General features: G+C 39.8%; 1 protein-coding gene across 1 annotated transcript in view; it reads right to left on the bottom strand.

The window, feature by feature from the left end:
- Nucleotides 1–4,498: 4,498 nt before the first annotated feature.
- Nucleotides 4,499–21,767, bottom strand: part of PPP1R14C (protein phosphatase 1 regulatory inhibitor subunit 14C) — a 52,246-nt gene continuing 34,977 nt past the window's right edge. The window contains exons 2-4 of the mRNA XM_065835843.2: nt 16,943–17,026; nt 15,570–15,602; nt 4,499–5,811 (exon numbers count right to left, since the gene is read on the bottom strand). Of these exons, the coding sequence (XP_065691915.2) occupies nt 5,737–5,811; nt 15,570–15,602; nt 16,943–17,026 (192 nt within the window). The 3' untranslated portion in view covers nt 4,499–5,736. The remainder of the gene's footprint in view (nt 5,812–15,569; nt 15,603–16,942; nt 17,027–21,767) is intronic.

The raw sequence follows: 21,767 nt of genomic DNA, 5'->3' as shown, positions 1-21,767 counted from the left end.
ACAACATGTAGTCCTTTACATTTCTACAGGCATTAGGCAGTGCACTGCCACCTTCTGCCCACAGTGATGTCCAGGTACACCAGAAGCAGCCCACAAGCAGCCATCCAGAAGTCCTTTCTGTTGTGGCAACTCTTAGGACACACCTGAAGTCTACCTATCCAGCCTACCACAGTAAGTCAATGCTAGTGCCTTTGTCTCAGGAACCATCATGGCACACTGTAGTCTTGACATGGCTCTGTACTGGTTGCTGGACAATTCTGAGGCATTTGTTGAAGCCTTTTAATTTGCTTTATGAAGCTACCTGCTACTTACTCCAGTAGCAGAGGCTGCACAAATACAAGTGAGGCCCTGACCCAAAGCCAGAGCTGTGGGGAAATCTGCCTGCAGGGTCTTCAAAGCCACAAGTGCCACAAACTGACTTCTCTTGCTGGGAGACAGCAGATATCGATAGAAGTTTCGACATACCATCTCTACTGGGATTCCCTCTTTGCTATAGATCACTATATTAAATAAAGGTTATTCAGACCTGGGGTTGCCTCAGGTCAAGCAACATGAAGGGATACATGGAGCCTGGATAAGCACAATCCTGCCATAGACCTGCATGTTCTAATTCTTTATATACCTGATAGCACTCCCTGCTCCAAGACACACAAGCCCTAGTATGACTATGGGCTGCATGAGGGCACACAGACCCATCCACAAAGCTAGGAAAAGAGTCAGATCCTTGCTGACACCGATGCAGAGTCCTCATGTGGGGGAGCTTCTTGTGCTCTTGTGCCCTCGTGCACCCCAGAGGGGGTGGTTGGGCAGGTCTGTGTTCTTGAAGTGGGTCAGATCCTATATTTTTTGGTAATTAGTTGTTTGTTTCAAGTCCAACCCAGTATTATACAGTTAGTCAATCAGACTGAATCTCTACTAAGGCCTATCCCAGGATATTATTTTGTTTTTGAAATTGGGGGGCGGGTGGTTCGGGCAGAATCAACTAAATAAACATCAATGCGGTGAGAGAAGACACCTAGGTTTACTACCAAAAAAAACCCTGTTAACTGCTCCTCCAAAAGAAGTTTCAGTCTTAAATACATTAAAAAAATTCAAGTAGTCCGGTTTCTTTGATTTTAAGTAGTTAATGTTAACTTTTGTTGGGAAATAAAAGTCTATGTAGTGTAAACTAATAGCTCAGATAATTTGGTCATTAGTGCTACCAAAAAAAATACAGCAGATAAAATCCCATCAGCACTAAGTTGCTTCAGAAACATTGTATTTACACTGCTAGCAGAGTCCTAAAATGGCAAGAATAAATTTTGCAGCACTAGGTACATTCTAGGCACATTTTCTCTTCTTCCGTTTCCCTCTGGCTTTTAATAGAAACTTGAATTACACTCACACCATTTGCTTACTGCCAAGTAAAAGAAAAAAAAAAAAGGAAGTAACATGGAAGTCAAGTAAAAAGTGGTAGAGTTATATATGATACATATAACCAGTATTAGTGATTTCACCATTACATAAGCATAATACCTAAATATACAAGAGAGTTTCTTACTGGTTTCATCTGCTTTACACAATTCTAGAAAAAAAAAACTGAAGCAGGCATCCAATGTTTTAAGACCTTTAATCATCTTGACTGAAGTGAATAACTCAACTAATGAGAACTTACCCCAAAAAGCATCCAATGTCAATTTTAATATACTAATAGATGATGATCTTACCTGTTCTCTCAGTAGCAGGCTCAGAGGGCTCCTCACCATCAAGGTGTTCTACCTTCTTCCACACTCGAAGTTTCTTTCCTTCATGTTCCAGGCATTCCTCCTTATGCTTTTCTCCAAATACATGAAAAGCCTTACATCTCTCACTTGCTTCCCATACAGAAGTATTTGCACCAAAGCAAGACTCTTCTTTTTTCTTAGGAGCTAAACATGTAGCAGAGTAATTTTCCTAGTAATTTTTTTCTAGACTTCACAGTATTTGATTTAGTTTCTGACTCCCTCAACATCCTTTTAGAAGCATTGCATGTAGTTACTCAGTACCTGTTTAACATCTGTACATGATGCTGGCAATAGCAAACCCTATGGAGCCAAAAAGCAATCAATCTTTTTGTTATAGCACTTCACCAAGAGCTTAAGTTCAAATGTTTGTTCAAAATGTGACTTGTAACTTCTTCCAGTTTCCAAGCAATGGACACTCCGCTGATGTGGCACACACTTTTTTCCCCTCCTAGAGGTACATGTTTACATTAAGGCTATCTTAAATTGCAAACTCATCATACAAATAGATAGCTGAGTGATTCCAATTTTACACTATTACACTTACCAGGGTAATGTGCTAAAGACTCTTACCAAGACTCAGTGTCGAAGAGTTTGAAGCGCACAAAAGGAGCAGATATCTTGCCCCTGCTTTTGTCAGTCACTCTCTGGCAATAAAGAAAACTTCCCTCCCACATTTTCCCCCAGGCACTCCCTACACAAATGGCAACTTTAGGAGTAAAACCCACTGTAGGAACAATGAGGCGGGGCAGGGGGGGAAACAAAACCAAGGCTGTCAGAAGAATGTCTCTTCATCTTTCCTCTGTGCTGCAGGAATATACTATCCTGTCACAGTAGCCTCACGAGGCACACTACGATTACAAGAATTGTCCTCCTCTTTCTAAATGAACTGGAAGATCAGCCACAGAAGACATCACACTGTCAGCTCCTGCTGCAAAACATGCAAAGGCTAATTACACCACGAAGCAGACTCCTGAAACACGTGCTCTTGCTGGCAACCTTTGCACACTGTAGAGGCACTTCAATACCAAAACAAAAACCTCAGCCTCTCTATATACATGTAAGAGGGAACTCCAGTTCCTTTCATTAGCCACTTTAAAAGCCCAGAGGAAGCTCTCACTGCAGCCAGACTTGGCCCTTCACAAGAAGGCTGTCCAGCCAAGGCAGTGAAGAGCCACGGCTGTAAGATTTGATTTCAAGTTGTTTCAGTAACAGTGTGCTATTGATATGTTCCTTGAATATTGCTCAGAGCCAAGAACACCCACACAGTACAAAGACATAAAGCACAATGAAATCTTAAGTGAATGGGTCAATTCTCCCCCTCATACCAAGGCCAAGATTTTCTCCATTAAGTAAAAACCAGCAAGACTGAGACCCTGTAAGTCTCCAGTAAAATCAGGCCAGCTGCAAACAAAAGCCATTTAGAGTTTGTTTTTGCTCACTGACACTTGTAAGACAGTGAAACATGTAAAGCTGGAGAAGAGGAAGCCCTTCACAGAAGTGACTGTCCCATCCACAAGACAAGAAAATAGTAAGGACTGGCCCAGTCTTCATTGTTTAAGTGTTTCATCAAATCAGTTGGTTTTAGAAGGGGCACACTTATTTTCCACAACTACTTCAATGCAAGACAAATAAGACAGAAGACACAAATGTGTGATGCACACAGTTGGGCAAGCATTTTTTAGTCAAGTAACATGAGGGAAAAGATAGTTGTGGAGTAGCATTTTGCGAGAGAACTGATGCAGTTGCCAGTACTTGACATTTCTGATTTTGAACACCATTATTATAAAGAAAACAATTATATCTGAAATTGTAAGTGAAGTCACAAAACATATCTGTGGATGTGGAAATTATTAGAGCCTTTAATGTTCAGACTTGGGGTTGTTTCTAAATATCACCTGCAAAATGTAGGTAGCTGTAACCACCTCAGAAGTTGAACAGGTGTTATCACATGCTCTCAGTTGTTTCAGCCCATGTGTTTCAAGCATATGAATACATTTATGAGTCAGGAATAGTACCCATGAGCAGAAAGTATTTCAGACATCAGCTCAAAACTCTAAGCATTGCTAACAAGCCTCAAATCAAAAGAGTTTTTTCCCAGTTTCGGCATAATAAACTTGATGCTCACAAAAGGCTCACAGTGGTTTACAAACAGCCTTTCCAGAAAACAGCCTGTGGAAGTATCTGCACAGTCCATCTGCAAACCATCAGAAGTTTGCAAGTAATTAAGACTTCTTTACTAACACCACTGATTTCTGCCTCTAGAGTTGAGTGCGGGGCGGGGGGGGGGGGGGGGGGGGGTGAAAAACAAACACACCACAACAAACACATACCACCATACAAAAACCCCCACAACTAACAAAAGGCCCCTTGCCTCAGGAGTTAAGGAAGCTCTTCCTGTGTCTGTTTCCTTCAAAGGGTAATGATACAGACTTGATCATTTAGATCTATTAATAGCTACATCAGATCCTCTGCAAGGAGCACATGTTGAGGAGAGAATCTCCTTGTTGCAAGACAGGTCATTTACATAGGCCACTTCCAGAATCAAAGACATCCCACTGCTGATGCTGACAATGACAGTGGGAGATCCCAACACAAAACCACATGAAATCACAAGCTCCTCCCAATTTCCCTGGGTTCCCATGTACTTATCACTTCACATGCTTCTCTTTCTGACGAGCAAGTCCATTTACCGACTTACCCAGCAACAGCCTTGTATAAAGTGTACATGTAACAAGTCACAAGTTGTTCCATTTATTTGAGTAAATATCCGGTAAATAAAATCATCGGTAAACATTACAAAATTAAATACATTAAAAAAGCTTGCCAGTACACATGAAATTCACAAACATGTACTTCTTTTGAAAAATAAAATATGTTCAGAGCACCCTTGATATAAAATGCCTGACTAATGTCACCTACCAGCATATGGTAGCTTATTGAACATTTTAGTTAGGCCATTTTCCAGGAGGGAGCAGGGATGTCTCTTCTGTTCTTGCTTTTGCAAGAAAGAGAGCCCAAGTTAAGAAGTCTTCCCACTTCTCAGGGCAAAACCATTAACAAAGATTATAATATTCTTCACCTATCTTAATAGGAGAGTAATCTGCATTTGATTCAGACCACAGCACTAAATACAAGGCAGTTCTTGTAATTCATTCTGGTAGCAATGTCTTTCCTCCACTAGGAAGCAGATTTTAAATGGTGATGGACATTTCTCTAGATATCACTGTAGGCCCTTAACTCAGTATAGGTTAGCATTGTTTCAAGACACTATGAGGTGGAGAGGAAACAACCTGGCAAAGCATCGAAGTCAGTCAAATAAATTTAAGTCTACAAATTAAGCCCTTAAAATTCCCAATTTTCATCTGCTGCAGTCTAAACAAGGAGATATGATGAAATTTTTCACTGGGCTAGTTTAAAGGTATTTAGAAAAATGGCAGCACTCATTATAGTAATCTAAATTGGTACCTTCTGGTAACAAATTTGCAATAACCACCATTTAAATAATTTACTGTAACAAACTTTTCCTTCCATTCATGTGAAACAGTATTCACCACCCACTTTATAATTTATGTACAGACAAGCACAAGAAACTTGACATCCATGAGTTCAATGTACAACCAACTTAAAAATGTTATCCAACTAGCTGCAAGAAGTCTCCTAGCTCTGTAAATTTACAAGATCTTCTGGATCACCACGTAGGCTTGCTGCCCCTCATCACTAACTCTTGGATTCTTCACTTGCTTCAGTAATCCTCAAGTGAAAGTTGAGCAGCATCCAAATTGTTGATATTCTTGATAAAAAAATTGACACTTAAAAAAAGAACCCTTAAAACACACAAAAGAAATTCCTGGAGTCAAAACTGAATGAAATCAAAAAAGTTGCGGAGAAAGACAACTATTTTAATAAAGGCCTTATATTCAAAGTCCCTTTTCCCTTGCCATGTCTTTTACAGAGTGCTACTGCTTGGAGTTATTTATATACTCTTCTTTTGAGGGGGACTGAGTTTCCTCATTCCTCTTATCCGAGTTAGCAGCTCTTTGATAAATTCCTAGGAAAAAAAAAAAAAAAGATTAGAAAATATGAGTAATTTTTATGATCCCATAATACCATGATTTTGAGTTAAAAAATTTAAGCAAACTATACATTTTAATTTAGGCTTTTACTGCTAAGCTGAAATCTCTCTGGCCTGACCTCCAGAAACCCTATATGTACACCCATATCACACAGTGGAGGTGTGAACAACCAGCTTTTCCTCTGCGTGAGTATTCATGCTCAGCTGCTAGCCATCTTCCACGCTTTTACTACACAGAGCCTTCTACCAACTGTTGAATCAAGCAAATTCTATGGTTGGATACAACACAAATTGTCAAAGCAAACTTTCACAGTTGAAGCCTGCACAGAAATAAGCACTCCTGCCAAAAGAGGTGTTTCTCTCACCGCTCTCCACACCAGCACTAGCATTTTGGTTGGCTGCACCCTCAGCTGGAACAGAGAGCTGATCTGGCTAACTACTCAGCTGCTTTTCCTCTTGCCCTGCTACTTTCCAAGCTGGCTCAGCTCTGCAGCCAGGCTCACTGCTCAGCCCCACACCAACACTCATGCCAATCTCAGGCAATGCAGGAACAAGGAGCCAAAGGCAATGACACTGGCTTATGCTGGGTGAACCTGGTTGTGGAGCATGTGACATTATTCTGAAAAAAAAAATATATTCATGGACCAGGTCTTTATTCACCGTAATACTTCTCCCAGCTTCAGCAGATTTTCTCTTTTTAAATTGTGGGAGAACAAAAGCTTACAGGCTTGCACCATTATCTAAAATCCTTTTGGTATACGATTTCATATAATAACTGTGGAGGCATAAAAAGCTAAATCACGCCCTCACTGTCACATTGGGAGAATAATGTTTACCCTTAGCACTATGAATACACCTACAAAAATGTTCTTATCATTAAATCATTTAGCTATAAACATGGAAAGTAGTGATGGATTTAGTCAGGCTGATGTGAAAGGACAAAAAGCGTGACTTCCTAGCTGAATGCTTCAGGCTAAAAATTCCAGCAAGCAAGGTCACCACCTAAATGACAACACAATGCCCTTCAAAAAGAGTCACACTGAAACATCTATTATCCAGGTGCTATACTGTGCACAAAGGAAGTTTCTGTAAATGTGTGTTTTAACTTGAGAAAGACGTCAGGTTTTTCTGGTAGGACCACAACCCTGGCAAGCATCACCCCAACAGATCAATTTCCCTTCCTGACAGCTTATGCACATCTATCCTGTGCTGCATGTACTGCTGCACCATGGTTGCTGTTGCATTCACACCAGCTGTGGCATCAGCAAACAGTAGCAAAGGCAGAGCAGCTAACACAGCCATGTGGGCTACAAACGCTCATGAGAGCCTTGTCTACTCTGGCCACCCCTCCTGAACTAACTAAAGCAGGGGTGTCAAACTCATTTTCACCAGGGACCACACCAGCCTCCCTGTTGCCTTCAAAGGGCCAAATGTAATTTTAGCACTGTATAAATATAGGAGTAGTTACATTCAGCCCTTTGAAAGCAACCAAACTGCTGATGTGGCCTCTGGTAAAAATGAGGAACACATCAGTGCATATCAGTAGTGCACTTCACATCTGGATAGACAGGTAGCCTAAAGAGATGACTGGAAAAGCAAATTTGTTAAGACCAAGTCCTCCCCCTCCATCCTCTAGAAGTTGTCTTTTCCCACAGAGGCACAAACCACTGCAACTATATCCACTCTGAGCTTGTCAGAGTAACAGACATCCATGCAGAAGACAAAAAAAAAAGAGAAGGGAGACAGGTTCTCTCTAAAAATTCACAGCTTTCAATGCACTATGCACTGGTTCTGTGTTATCCTTCCACCATTGTAAAGACCAGCTATATAATGTAAAATTAATGTGGCCTAGTGTTGTTTGAAATATATAAATATGCTTTAGGACTTTTTACTATCAAACTTAAATGAAGGCCTGCAGTGAAATAATTGTAGAAATAAACTCTCTAAAGTGATCTTAAAAGCTTTTTACTTGGGATTAATGTAATTAGCATTGCCTTTCAACAAGCTATACTCCCATGACAAAACAGACAAAGACAGCTCTGGGAAGGAACAGAGGGAAGTTCAGTTCTTCCCTTTGAATGACTCTATTAGCTGTCTGTCAAAGCCACAAATACTCTACAGCACCTTCACCCACTACCAAGGCAGCAACAGGAAGCTATCAAATGCTTCACTGATGTTGAAAGAAAGACCATTATGGGAAGAGGTCTGGACAGAGAAATCTTTGGGCATCATTTCTACATGTACCCACTTGGGATATTCCTGTTTGAGAGGCACTTCTGCCATTTTTCTGTCCCTTTTCTCCCACAACTCAGTAGAATTGGGAGCATGTTGCTCCTGATTACAAAACACTGAGAGGGGTCAGTTGTTTATCAATACAACATTACAGTAGGTGAGGGGAGTTCCTCCCCTTATATTCTGACATGGTACCAGAAGCACCTTCTTTTGCAAAACAGGGTATTTGCTTGAAGCTTTCAATACTAACATCACCTAGAAACTTCTTGGTGCTGCCAAAATAAAACAAACTTAATAGGCAACTCCCTAACCAGATCTGAAGTAACTGAGGCTATTCTTAAGGAGGGGAAAATAACTGTTCACTTGAACTATATATAATAGTTGAAAATGTTTTACCCCTCAGAAACTATTTCTCTTGAAATAAGGGTCTGTAGTACCAAGCAGTAAAACCCAACAAGAGCATGTTACATGTGGCATATATTTCACATAAAGCAGCAGTGCTGTAGTGCACATTCTGTGGGTGTGCAAACCAGAGCACTGGTTCAGTACATTTCATCTGGTGCATGCATGGGGTCGGCTGTCGTTAACAGCGTTGTTTTCGTGTGCTTGTGACTTTGTTTTGCAGCTCCCCATCACAGCAAGGCAGTGTTCTAGAAAAGGTGCACATTTTCCCTCTTGGAGTCAGAAAAATGGGACTTCACAGCACTTCAATAAGCCTTCACTTTATTACTAACCAACTTGGTTTTGTGACATACAGTAATACCCCTTTGTTTTTTTATAAAGATCACCAAAAATTGCAGTTTTATTCCATTTAGACATTTGACTTGAAGCTTAATATCCACATCTATCTTAACCTCATACACAAAAATAATAGTACACAGAGCGTTTTCTTGAAATCCCCTCTAGGAAATACGCATGGAGTTTAGCATCATGTTTTTGGAAGGTGATAATATACTAATCTACATTAAAAGTAATTCTGTAACACAGGTTGGATTATCTACTTCTATATACTTATACAATACTTATTTAATTCACAAAATTGGAAAACATTTAACAATAATTCAGCCAAAGATTCAAGAATTTATTAATTACTCCTTGGAGAGCTACAGCCAGAAATACACAAGTCACATCTACTTCTAATAGATGAAAAATCTCATAGCAGCACTTTGTGTCTCAGTAAATGGAAAAAAGTATACAAATGCAGTTTAATTTTGTTTGGTTGTTTTTTGGGGGGGCTTTGTTGTTTTTATAGATTCTGTGCAAGGAGACCAACTTGACATACAGTTTTGTTACAAGTAAGTCCTGTTAATTTATAATACAAAATCATTGTTTCTAGAAGATGTCTTTCTAATTCTAAAGGCAAATTTAAATGAGACACAGACGAAATCTATAGTTCATTTGAACTCATCTATATTCAGCCTTAGGCATTTGTCTTCTCCCTTCTCTAATGCTTTCCCTTGAATCAAAGGCATTCAGTTCAGCAAAAGCACTCATCTAACACAAGAGAAAAAAAAAAAAACACACAAACAAAGGTGAAATGACAATTCAGGAAAGGAGAGGAAATCGCTTCCCTTCTCTGCTTTGGAGGTGTGATTCATTGTTTTAATGAGGTCATTTGACAGACAATGAATTCTAGGCTTCTCAGTCAAGTCTTCCAATTAATTCTGGAGACTAATTAGATCCTGCCTCCCCAGATTTCTCTTCCTCGAAGAGAACACATGTTATAGGGCTAGTTCTCAAACTAAGACAACATAGGTTTTCTAGTCCTCCTGCTTCACTAGAGCATTAAATGTATCCTAAAACATCTTTCCTCCACAGCTTTACTTCCCTGCAGCCAAGTAAATAAACAAATAAAACCGTCAAGATCTCCTTGACTGGTTGCCCAAGGCCATTTCCTGGAGAAAGTTTGATTGTTTGGATGTAAAACCTAGAATGAGCCTCCAGAGCAATCCCCACAGCTACTTGAGGAAGAATCTAAACAATAACTCAAAAATGCCACCTGAATAGTCAAGGTAAAAAAGGAACCCTACCAGAAAACACCCGCCCTTCCCCACAGGCTCAAACCTGAGGCCAACTGCGTGGGAAGAAGGTAAACGATGAGGGAACTCACAGATACTTTGTGAGAAGGGGACCAGAAGCTGCCTTCTGTCCGTGAGAACTGGGGCAGCATCTCTGTAGCCTCCCTGAACAAGCCCATCAGCACAGCCTCTCCAGTGAGGCCACAGCACCAGCAGTGCCCGAAGGAGAACAATATGCAGCAATTCAGCCTCTTAGTGAGCCCTATACAAAGCATTGACTAAAGACCATAAAGCTTAGCTATGGGCAAGGCACATAATCTATTCGCCAGTTAGGTGGCATGTAAACAAACTTCTTGTCAAATCACCATTTGTTCCTCCATTGTTACAATATTGCTATGGGTATTTGCAAGTTCCTTTCATTAGTACTTGCTGGAAAAAAAAAAAAAAAAACACACACACACCAACATGTAAGCTTAATTCCCTCCAACATTGCTGTATAATATAGGGCAGATCTCAGCAGGCATATAAAGTTCTAGTTCACTGAATTCAGAGCGGTCAAATGTATGAGCAAGAAACTATGTTTTTTAGACATGCCTCTGTCTGCATTGCTTTTAAATATGCATGTTTGTTAACTGTTTTCTCTAGTAAATGTCCTATTTGATTTCAAGTACTGTGGGTTAATAATTTACCACCCATCAGCTGAGCTACAGTAAAGTCTCAGAGATTTTAGGCTCCCCCAGATGCAAGGCAGTACACAGCACTGAGGTTTAGGACACATCACTGGTTACTATTGCTTCAAATGCATGTTCTACCTATTGCTGCCTTGCAGTTATATTAAAAAACAAATAGTAACATGAATTCAAAAGAAATAACATAGTAGGAACAGAAATCCATGATACTTCAAAATTTTAGAAGTTCTATTTCAGAAGGATTGAGCCTTCTATTCCTGTCTGAAACTAAGCACATACATTATCTGAAGACATACCCCCAATAGTTTTTAATTAAAATAAAAAAATAACACAGTGCTTGGACCACTCTAAAGAGCTGCATCACAAGCCTGTCATTTGCTCCAGCTAGGAATTAAACTTTGAGAACATATAGAGATTTATCTCTACTTTTCTTAATTTTAGGTGTTAAAAGCTGCTGAAATAGTCTGGCCACTGAAGTAACTGAGTAGTCAGTAACTTAAGTCTCTGCTCAAACTCCGCAAAGAACATACACAGCAATTGAACATTGTTTGGAAATAATATTGAAAAATGTTATTAATTAAAAATTCCTAGCAAAACAGCTTTCTTTTAGAAGACTTCACCTCCTTTTTCTCCCATGTTGCACTGAGAGAATAATTATACTAATAGGATGGTCTGGACAAATTTGATCCTGCCTGCCTCAGTGGGAGAGATCTCTAGCCCACTTGCTTGAAGCTTTGTATTATTTCTATGGGGGGTGGGCTGGAAACAAAGAAACCCCTAATCTAATTTATTCATTTCTCTTCAAAGATTAGTTATCTGCAGACATTGTGTAGCTCAACCACATTGTTCAGAGTCAGTAAACAAAAAATCACCCACTCATTGGACTTTTCTTCCATGGTAGTTTCAGAGTCTCCCTGTAATTTCTCTTGTTGTCACTTTGGTAGTCCCACCAAGTGGAAGCTCTAATTCACACCAGCCACAAATATTTCAGATTTTTTCTAAAGCCCACTGCTTCTACCAATAACAACAGATTTACCCAATCTCCTTCAAAGTATGTCTTAAGAAAGCCATATTGAATTCATGCCCAGTCTTACTATACTAAATTAGTCTTTTGTCAAATATCGAAACTCTACCATCAAGATTACAGATTATATTTAAATTTCTTTAACATGAGACTCAAAATCCCCTATGACATATTAAGATTCTCCATCGCAGACAGAACAGAGACAACAACTTAACAATGGTCTGAATGAGATTTTCCACAGGTGATGCTTGGCACTGAGTGAAGCACTGGCTGCTCTGGAACACGGGTGATGCAAGAGGCTCCTGCTCCCTGTACCTTTTCAACCACAAAAGTTCAGATCCAAAATTTGGTAATTACACTAATTTTGCAGATAGCATATCCTTGAAGTTTGCACGTACCTAGAAATTAATAGCTCTACTCATGTCAAGCCTTGTCTTATGTCAAGGCTATTTGACATGTTCTGCTTTTGAACTAGGTATGATAGTAACAGGAAAAAAAGGGAAGCAGAAAAAGCATAAACTGTCTGAAGAATGCTTGTAGCTCTGTTTAATTTTGCATGGTGGGAAGACCATCACTTGTGAAAGCACTGTCCACATTTGAGATCCCAAAGTCTATGCCTTGAGTCAGGTCGCTACTCGACCTCTCTTCAACAAGTGCAACTTAACCACACAGAGCAAGGAGATCATGGCTCAAATGAAGTGATGTGAAATATAAATATAAGTCACATATTGCAGTGATTAACACCAGTAAACACATACAATTGGTAACCAGCAAATGGTAAAGTATCTCCTAGCTACTGTTTTTCTAAATTATGATATTATGTTTCTACAAAAAGCCAAGTTGGCAGATAGTGCCCAGAAATTATTCTTAGTTTCTGGCACATTTAACAAAACTAACTTCTGATGACTGAACAACACAAGTCATGTTGTATATGAATCCTGATTAGCAAATCAACATTTTAATTTAAGGATCATTAACATGAACTCAAATAGCACCCAAAAAATCATACTGTGTGCACTTTGCTGATTAACCTTTAGTTGCCTTGTTTGGGTGAGCTATACATCTCTTTACAAGGTTCACATGTTAAGCATCTTTCTATACAAAACAAATGTCATAACTGTTACCTTAGAAAAACATTTAAAATTTCAGAACACATTAAACAGTCTAGCTGTATTTCCCTTAGAAGTAAGGTTTCACAGCCATTCCTCAAAGTACTGCCAGCTACTACATTTGGGCAATTTTATCAAAGAGGCTGAGAACTGCTTCCATCTGGATAACTCTCCTTCTGATGAAGAGTCAATCCACAATACATGCAAAAATCCCTCAACCTTTCCTTTAACCTTTAGTCTAAGCAGAAGACACTAAGCAAAACTGCCTTAAGATATACATCGGGGTGGTTGTTTTTTGGGGTGTGGTTTTATGTCTGGTCAGTTTGGATTTTTGTTTAACAGATGGGATAAGAGCTTTGAGTTAAGCTTTCTGCCTGTACTTTATGTTCTGAAAAGTGGAGACATCACGTTTAATACATTTTCCCCTGCCAGGGATTACTGGTTTTTGCAAACTGTATAATTCCTGATGCTAAAATCCCTAGTGCACTTGACTGACTGTATTTGATTGGTCGAGAGAAATTCTATCAGCTCACATCCTTCCTCCACAAATCTTCTAGAAATCCTTTCATAAACCAATTACCTCTATAGTTCTGAATGGTCTGCAAATATGAAAGGATGGCAGATTTTCTAGATTAGGATCCTCATATAGCAAGTTTAAGCCAATTTAAAGCTCCTAGTCCACACATAGCAGCCTAAAAGAGGAAAAAACCTCCAACACTATTTTGAAGTGGCCTTAGCTAGCAGTCATGCAGTATTACTGGCCTTAGCTACAGATGAAAAGGTGCTGTTGTAAAAACAGTCCTGGGAAATGACTCCTATTTTGGCAGTTACCCTCACAGAAGAGTGGATTAAGTAATTCTCTCAATTTGGCTATCTCAAAAGATTGTCAAGGAAGACAGATGTTCTTCCAGCTAAAAAGGAGCTGCCTCCATTCCATCAGCAGAGGACTGAAGAGACAAGTAACAAGTTTAATATTAAAATCTCACCTTGATTCAAGCACCTTGAGGGTGGTTGAGTACACATGTCCAAGATGTTGTTTCTTATGAATTGCTGTGCCATGTGGGTTAATTAAGTTGGCATAAATATTTCTATGACCAACATTTCTAGTGGAAAAACTCCCTAACATCTGTTGTTTATGCTTATCAGAGCTCTGAAGTTTGTCATTACATCGAGTGTCAGACTTCAGAACTAAGGAAAGCAATTCATATTACATGTTCAATGAAGGAGGAAGAAGGGTAAGGATTTGAATCTCTGCCTTCCTCATATGCCTTCAGATAACACAGATAAGGGACCTGCACAAGGGGCTGCTAAACCCTTTGGCAACCTGCTCCTCCCACCTACCCACAACCCCCATTTCCTCTCACTAGCCTGGGAAAAGAACCACATCAGGTTCCACATGCCACATCAGTATTCACATCAATCTTACAACCAACTAAGGTTCAACAGCACTTGCTGAGAGGTGGCTGGAGGAGGGTGACAGGGGTTGTCTCACTGTAGTAATGCTACACTACAGACATCTGAAGACTTGATTTTTTGGTCTCACATCTCCATATTGGGAGATTGTGTTATCTGCTGTGAAGAAATTAAGGTACACCACAGACCAAGCTCTACAAGGGTTGCCGTGCAAGTCTTTCTGGGCAATTCCCTGCACTGTCAAAAAGTACCAACAACTGTAATAGCAATTCTGGAGAACTTTCCCAATCTACCACAGCAATTAATAAAAATGGAAGAGCCCTGAAGAAGGTACCTGATGGACTGGGAAACATCTGTTTAACCATACCAGCAGTTTTCCCTGACAGTCCTTAAGCCCCAGTACTGTAAGTACCTACAGCTACAAATGTCACCAAGGATCTAAGCTATATGCAGCCTTGCTTCAAACCAAACATCTGACTTCTAATCACACAGCTGAAATGTCCCTGACTAGGGAAATTCTGTAAGCCACCCACTATATAAAATACTGCACAGCAGCTGCTGGTGGGAAAGTGCTGACTGTAAATTGTACTAGGAAACTGACCCACAACCTAGACTTTTTTTTAAACAGCAAGTCCAAGTTTGTTACACTACTTACTCTTCCTAGTAAGCACACGTTACTGTGAGAAGTATGCTATATTGACCCCAGGACACACTAACGGATATTCAAGATGATGTCAAGTACTTTTAACTAAATCCTGGTAGTTCAGGTTGTCCCACAATTCTATTTAAGTCCATTAACAAACACAATTAGCTGAGCTGCATTATCTACATAACAGTTCCCAGAATAAACAATTTTACCAGAGACAAAATTAGATGGCTTCACATTGAAGAGCACACAGTCCATCTCTCAAGTTGAAATTTCATGCAACAATTGTAGGGTTTTAAACATCTGATGAGATTTGTATTTAGTTCCCGTGTAACATGATACCTTCAAGCATCAGTAAAGTCAATAAGGACATTATCAAAGACTATACTGGAATGACAACCAGTTCCTCTGCAGGGTCCAATCCTGTTCCTATTGTAGTCAAGTGACAGGTACAAACATTCCCAGGATATAAAGCCCCAAGCTCATCAGCTCCCTACTAATAATCCCATATTTACTTTATTGTAAGTATAAAACAAAGTTACTTTAGATTGAACATTACCACACTTTTCATAGGTGAATAGTATTTAAGTAAAGTCTGTTTACCTCTGTTGGTTTGTAGCAATCTACAAGAGTTTCCTAGAAGTAAAATATGAAAAAGTCAGTTTCAATAACAGAGTAACAGTGAACATAAACAAGTCTACAGTATGAAACCTGGCAAGGAATCAGAAAGAAAAGAAGCAAGAACCAAGAATCACTGGATGAAGATGTTGCTAAAAACTGAGTGTTGTAGCAAGCCACCTTTTCTCCCCAGGTGGATCAGAATGACTTGCAACTGGAGAGAAATTATGGCTGCTTCCTCCAGGTTAAGGTTTACAGAATTCCTCTCTCCAAGAAAAAGAAAAGAAAACAAAAACAAGGAGAGAAGAATTCAAGAACATTTCTCCCAGTGACACACATGTGAAACGCAGCTTTCTGTAAGGGCACCACAGCCTTTGTAATGTAGAAATCCAGACCAGTTAGGTCTGGCAGCTGCAGCTGCCAGTTAAGGTAGAAGGAAAGCTATTTATGAATGCTGAATGAATAGCCCATATCTCTGAGGCTGGGCAGCGGGTACTTGAGCAGAAAGTACCAACAGGCACTGCAGTCAGATGTGGTACATGTGAGCACCAGGTTAGTCACTTCCCAGGAAGTGAGCTGAGGGCAAACCACTGCTCTGGGGCAGGTTTCCTTTCTTTAGTACATCTGAAAAGATTATAAACAGAGACTTTCATATTGGTTTTGTATCTCAATTTAGCTATAGATATATATATACATATATATAAAGACAATGATATTTCTTTTCTTCCCCTCATTCTTCCATTCATTAACTTTTTCCTCAAGCAGGATTCATAGAATTACAGAGCTGGTTTGAATTGTTTCATTTCAGCAGACAGTATCTGAATTTCCCTACTAATTCATGTTGCTGAGCATCTTATCCATTCCTCAAGCTTCTAGACAGGTTACTCCAAGCTAACTCAGTGACCACCAATTTCTAGCTAGTATAGACAGAAACAACACTTTCAGCATCCTAAAGACGAGAAAGGATATACACGCATGCATATTTCTGCTGCTACAGCAAATCAAAGGTACATCATAACTGGTTCTCAGGCACATAATTTTCCTATGTGGCTGTTATTTTATATAACTTGTAAAACTGAGTAGAACAAAAAAAAACCAACATGGCTTTCTAAACTGTCTCAGCATATCTCCCTAAATTACTGGACTCTTTGAACTTTTTACTCCTGTTATCACCTACCTTATAGAAATTTTTTATCCTAGAGGATTTTTATTACATTCATAGAGTCTGGTAGATTATGCTAAACTCAGACATTTTAACCTCTCTTCTAATTCTACACTTACAGTGGATTCAAACAAGATATAGACCCAGATGTATCAATTCAGCCACATTCTGATTTAAAATTAGTAAATAATATTACCTGTAATTTGAGAGTTCTCTCCTCTTCATTGGCTGCATCAAGAAGGTCATCAATGTCAATTTCTACATCTGGCATCTCTTCTTCCTGAGAAGCAAAAATTCCCACTTAGTCCATAGAGATAGCCTTTAACTAACCTTAAAAGCAGCCCAGTGATAGACCACATAACCCCCCTGCCTGCAGCCACACAGGGAGGAAATCAGTAAGCACCAGTGGCTTGATTCCTTGCTCCTGGGCCAGCAGGCCAAGCCCCAGCCACATAGGAGGTGACAGCTCTTAAGCAACCCTTCCTCACAGCCAGGAGTTGTGTTACTATCCCATACCCAGCAGCACAAGTCATGCTATTCTCACGGCACTGGGCAAAAGGATGAGGAAAGTCGGGGAATGGGAAGGAGATAAAACTGCAATAAGCCACAAAATTGCTTTGAAAAATGTTCTTGATTGGGCTGCTTATTTTGTTACACTATGGAAGATCTCCCTTGCTTAAAGTTAGCTTATAAGGATGACATACATGCCCCATCAGAAGAGCTCAGATTTCCAGTGCCTACAGTGAAGCATGAAGTCTAAGGCATAGAGAATTTGAAGGATTTTTTTTCCCCCAAACCTCCACCCATACATTTCTTTTGTTGCATCACCAGCACATCAGATTTGTTGTTCCCTGAGCGAGAGCACTAGTCGGCACATTTTGAAGGACACCAACTCTGAAATCTCGAGTATTCATCATCCACAGATATCACTGTTCATTGCATTCAGTTATGCAAAAAGAAGACACATTCTGCTGGCCATTTTTTCATATTTTCTCATCATAAAAGGCACTTCAAAACAGTAAAGCAGCACCCCACTGAACATACAAAATACTCTGGTCTTAGGTTCTTCCCCACACCAAGTCCCACCCTCACAGGGGTCTCACTGCCCCAGACACACGGCTCCTCTGTTGCCCCCTACAACCAAGCCAAAGCATGGGCACTGCAAGCCTGTTCTCCCCCAGAAGGTCACTCATGGATCAGCTCACTGCTGCTGCCCCACCTTGGCATCTCCTGAATCAAAGCAGGGACCTGAAAGCATCCGAAAGGGAGGTGGATTTAGGAGTCAAGAGGAAACAAGACCACTATCCTCAGCAGCAGTTTTCTTGTACCTCCTGACACTCTGCAAGGTCCTTTAAAGAACTATTTTGAGAAGAGTGTAGTGGGTTCCAGCAATTTGCAAAAAAGTTTCCAAAACTGCGAAATAATTCAATAGCTCAAATAGCAGCCACCACAGTTAACACCAGAACTACTCTTCTGCTGGATAAACTGAAAGAGACCAAACAATAGCAAAGACGACAACAAAATAACTGTTACTTAATGTTCATTAGATCAACTCCAAAGTGCTGAACAACTACCCATATCAGAAGCTCCCACTAAAATGCCAACTGCTCAACATTTATTCAGGTGTGAGGAGAAAAGGCAGAAATAGGATTATTAAGTTCCCCATTCCCCACCTCTGAAGGAAAGCATGAGGAACAGATAACACAGCGTGCAGGCTGTTAGACCCAATGAATACAAACACACAAAGCACATCCTTTGCCCTATTAGCAGGTTCACTCTTTTCTCAGCATGCATTTCAATCAGAAAGGAAATGTAGGCATTTGCTGAGATAAATAAAAAATACTAGTCACTGTAACAAAATCTGGTAATAAGGGAGTTTCTAACCTAATTTAAAAACAGGGGGAAGAGGAAAGAATAAGTCTTCCACAGACTATAAAGATATTTAGTAAAAGCCATCAGAACTGGAAAGGATAAAGACTAATCCATAACAGTGGTACACTTACTGAGTAGCTTACTATCTCAACTCTACACTAATTCGCATATCACACTAAGAACCAGAAATTCCCCAAATAGACAGTAAGCCTCCCAAGCATTTTATCTAAGCAGCTTGTTATAAATACTGTTAAAACAGGGTGCCTGGAGTTATTGTTAATGCTGTAAACTTATCAAAATACACATCCATGGACCTCTATAAATGCCAATTATGCATCTGTCTGTGCTCAGAAGTGCTGTCCAGCATGTGGAATATTTTGTCAGATACACATTTTGAACTCTTGCCTGTCAGAGTGGCATTCTGGCCAACTGAAACAATGTTGAAAGGAGACAGTGAGGGGGAACTTCCTAAACGATACACAATGCTTTTTTTTGTGATCACACAAAAGCTGAGCACTCCTGAAAGGTTAGTTTTACTCTAATTGGTACCAGTCATGCAGGAGAAACCCTTGCTTTTATCCCTCTTCACTCTCTTCTTCAAATAAATTTTCTCCTGCATCATCAAGATTCACACTGCCATCAGTCCAGAGGGCAACTGTACCAGTAATTCACCAGAGCTTTGGTGTAAGAGGTAGCACAGCTCGCCTAGACCAATGAAAGCCATAAAAAATAAGCTAGGAATACTAGGAATACAGAAACAAGCGACTATAGTTGTGTCTGACATATCAGCATACAAATAAGTTACATTTTCTGTAAGAAACACATGTATCTTCACCTCATAGCAGATTTGAATGCTGATGCACAACACAAATGGTAGGGGTATGCCCAAAAAGGTAACTTGTTCCTATTTTTGGCTGAATGAACAAACAAAGCATTTTTTCCCCATCTGAACAACTGTGCCTGCACAATCTCAAGAGTTTCATGTTAGGCATGAGAAACATGTGCTTAGGTCAAGAGCCTTACAACTCCACAACAGCTGTAATGACAAAGGGAAGGAAGAAATAGTCACATCTTCTGTTTGTCTGATTTTATTGGTGAGATGTGGTTGATCCTACTACAATTAAACAGCTCCATCCAGATTAGGCTGGAGCAAGCCTGAAAGGGTCTGTGCATAGCTGAAGGGTAGTATTTGAAGAGTCTTGTTAGTGCCATGAAGCTGTGCAAGAAAACCAAAGCACTACCACCTTCTGCTCCAGTGATAGGGAGACAATATGCTGCAAACAGCAGATGATAGGGAAAAAAAAAAAAAACACACCAAGAAGTATGCTGACAGGGAACAATCAAGAAAAACTAAAATAGGTGTGAGGATCATGGGTGCAAACACCACCCATCAATTGAAACAGCTGAGGAAGGGAGGATGGACACTCCTTTTAAGCACCCTCTCCAGTTTGCATTAACAATGTAGCAAGGACACCAGGTGATTTCTGTTTGAGTATTCAAAAGTCCAAAGGTATCAGAGTTAGCTTCTGTGCTATTTAATGCAACTTAAATTCCATCTTGCATTGGAAGACAGCTCCAGCTGTATTTAGGTTGTATTAATTCTTTGCAGGCTACTGGCAAAAGACCTTGAAACACAGATAGGCACTAAGTAGTAAATAGTTGTAGCAGTTTAAGAAATTACAAGCTCTCCAAATGTTGGCTATTTAGCCTCTGGCAGAGGTGATCACTGCCCCAACAGTGAATGGAACAGAAAGAGGCAAGCACCCCTTAGTGAGACCAGGGAAAAAGGTATGACAGCCTCCAAAACCACATCACCCTACAGTTTAAGCCAAAGGGTTGGCTTTTGCAGGGACAGCTGACTAACATTTGCACACTAGTCTGCTGACCCTAAGAAGTGTACGTCCAGTATAGCAAGAGGAGGTCTGACATAAGTATTTAGTAATTAAACATGTGAGGCTTTAAAACAAAGGGCAATAGTTGCCCTGTAGATAAAGCTTCCCGCTACAAACCCAACTCTCAAATCAGCCTGCTATCTCTAATCCTCACTGCCCATTCACTGTGCATCATCTCATTCACAGTGCTTGGAAATAATGAAATAGGTTTGTTTGGGTTTTACTTTAGATTTTAAGTTTGAAAAAGGATAAGTTTAGTGCAACAAGTTAAAACCATCATTTGTATAGTGAGCCTGGGAGTAACTTGAAAGGACAAAAAGGAGAAAGATGAAGGAAAGGGAGGGGAAAAAAGGCCATACAATTCAGATGTATGATAATTTCAGACTATATAAATGATGGGTTTCTCTCAAAGTCCTGGAAGATGGCTAGTGTAAAGGATCAAAACCAAATGAGAAAATAGAACCAGTTCTTCTAGAAGTATCCATTAAAAAATACATTTTTTTTTAAACAAGAGACATCTGATGGACATCTAGTACAGTGAGCCCTGAACAAGTCTATCTACAGATATGGATGGCACTGCCTCAATGCAAGTCAATGGTTTACATCTTAGGATGATAAACAAAAGTGCCACAAAGTACCAGGACTAGAAATCATTGGCTGCATATGTAGCTTGGTGGGATTATTAATGGATTGCACTTCGAAATCACTATTTGGTAATGTTCTTCTACTTATTCTATGAAACAGAGAGGCAAAACCCATGTGTTCCTTGTTTCAAAGCTTCCAGTTGTTTTGGAGGACTTATAGGTCAGGGCAAGAGTGGATAAAAATGAGAATTAAAATAAGAGTTTAAGTGATCAAAAATTATGAATCCATAATCAGAGAAAGCTCTTTTTGATTTAAAGCTAATCCTAGTTAAGTGTGGAATCAAAATACAACAGCTGAAATAAAGCTGTTTCCAGCACAAAAAGACTGCTACTGTCTGCTGATCAGTATGAGGAACAGAAAATTAGGAAAGGATGTCAATGACCGAAAGAAGAGACTCAGAAGTGCCAGACTCAGTGACATTTGCAGCAGAAACAAGAATGCTCAATGATACAATCGGATTACTAAATGACTGTATGTTTTCTCCAATCTTAAAATATTAAGAGTAGCGATGCCAAAGCAGCCATGATGATCCAATGTTAGGCAGGCAAATGATCACGCTCATTTCTGTTGGCCCAGGTGAAGTGGTTCATGCAACAGTGAATATTAGTTTGC

Source organism: Patagioenas fasciata, chromosome 3, assembly GCF_037038585.1.
Source record: "Patagioenas fasciata isolate bPatFas1 chromosome 3, bPatFas1.hap1, whole genome shotgun sequence".
Taxonomy (NCBI): Eukaryota; Metazoa; Chordata; class Aves; order Columbiformes; family Columbidae; genus Patagioenas; species Patagioenas fasciata.
Note: the sequence above shows the minus strand (reverse complement) of the source record. Positions and strands in the feature narration are given on the sequence as shown.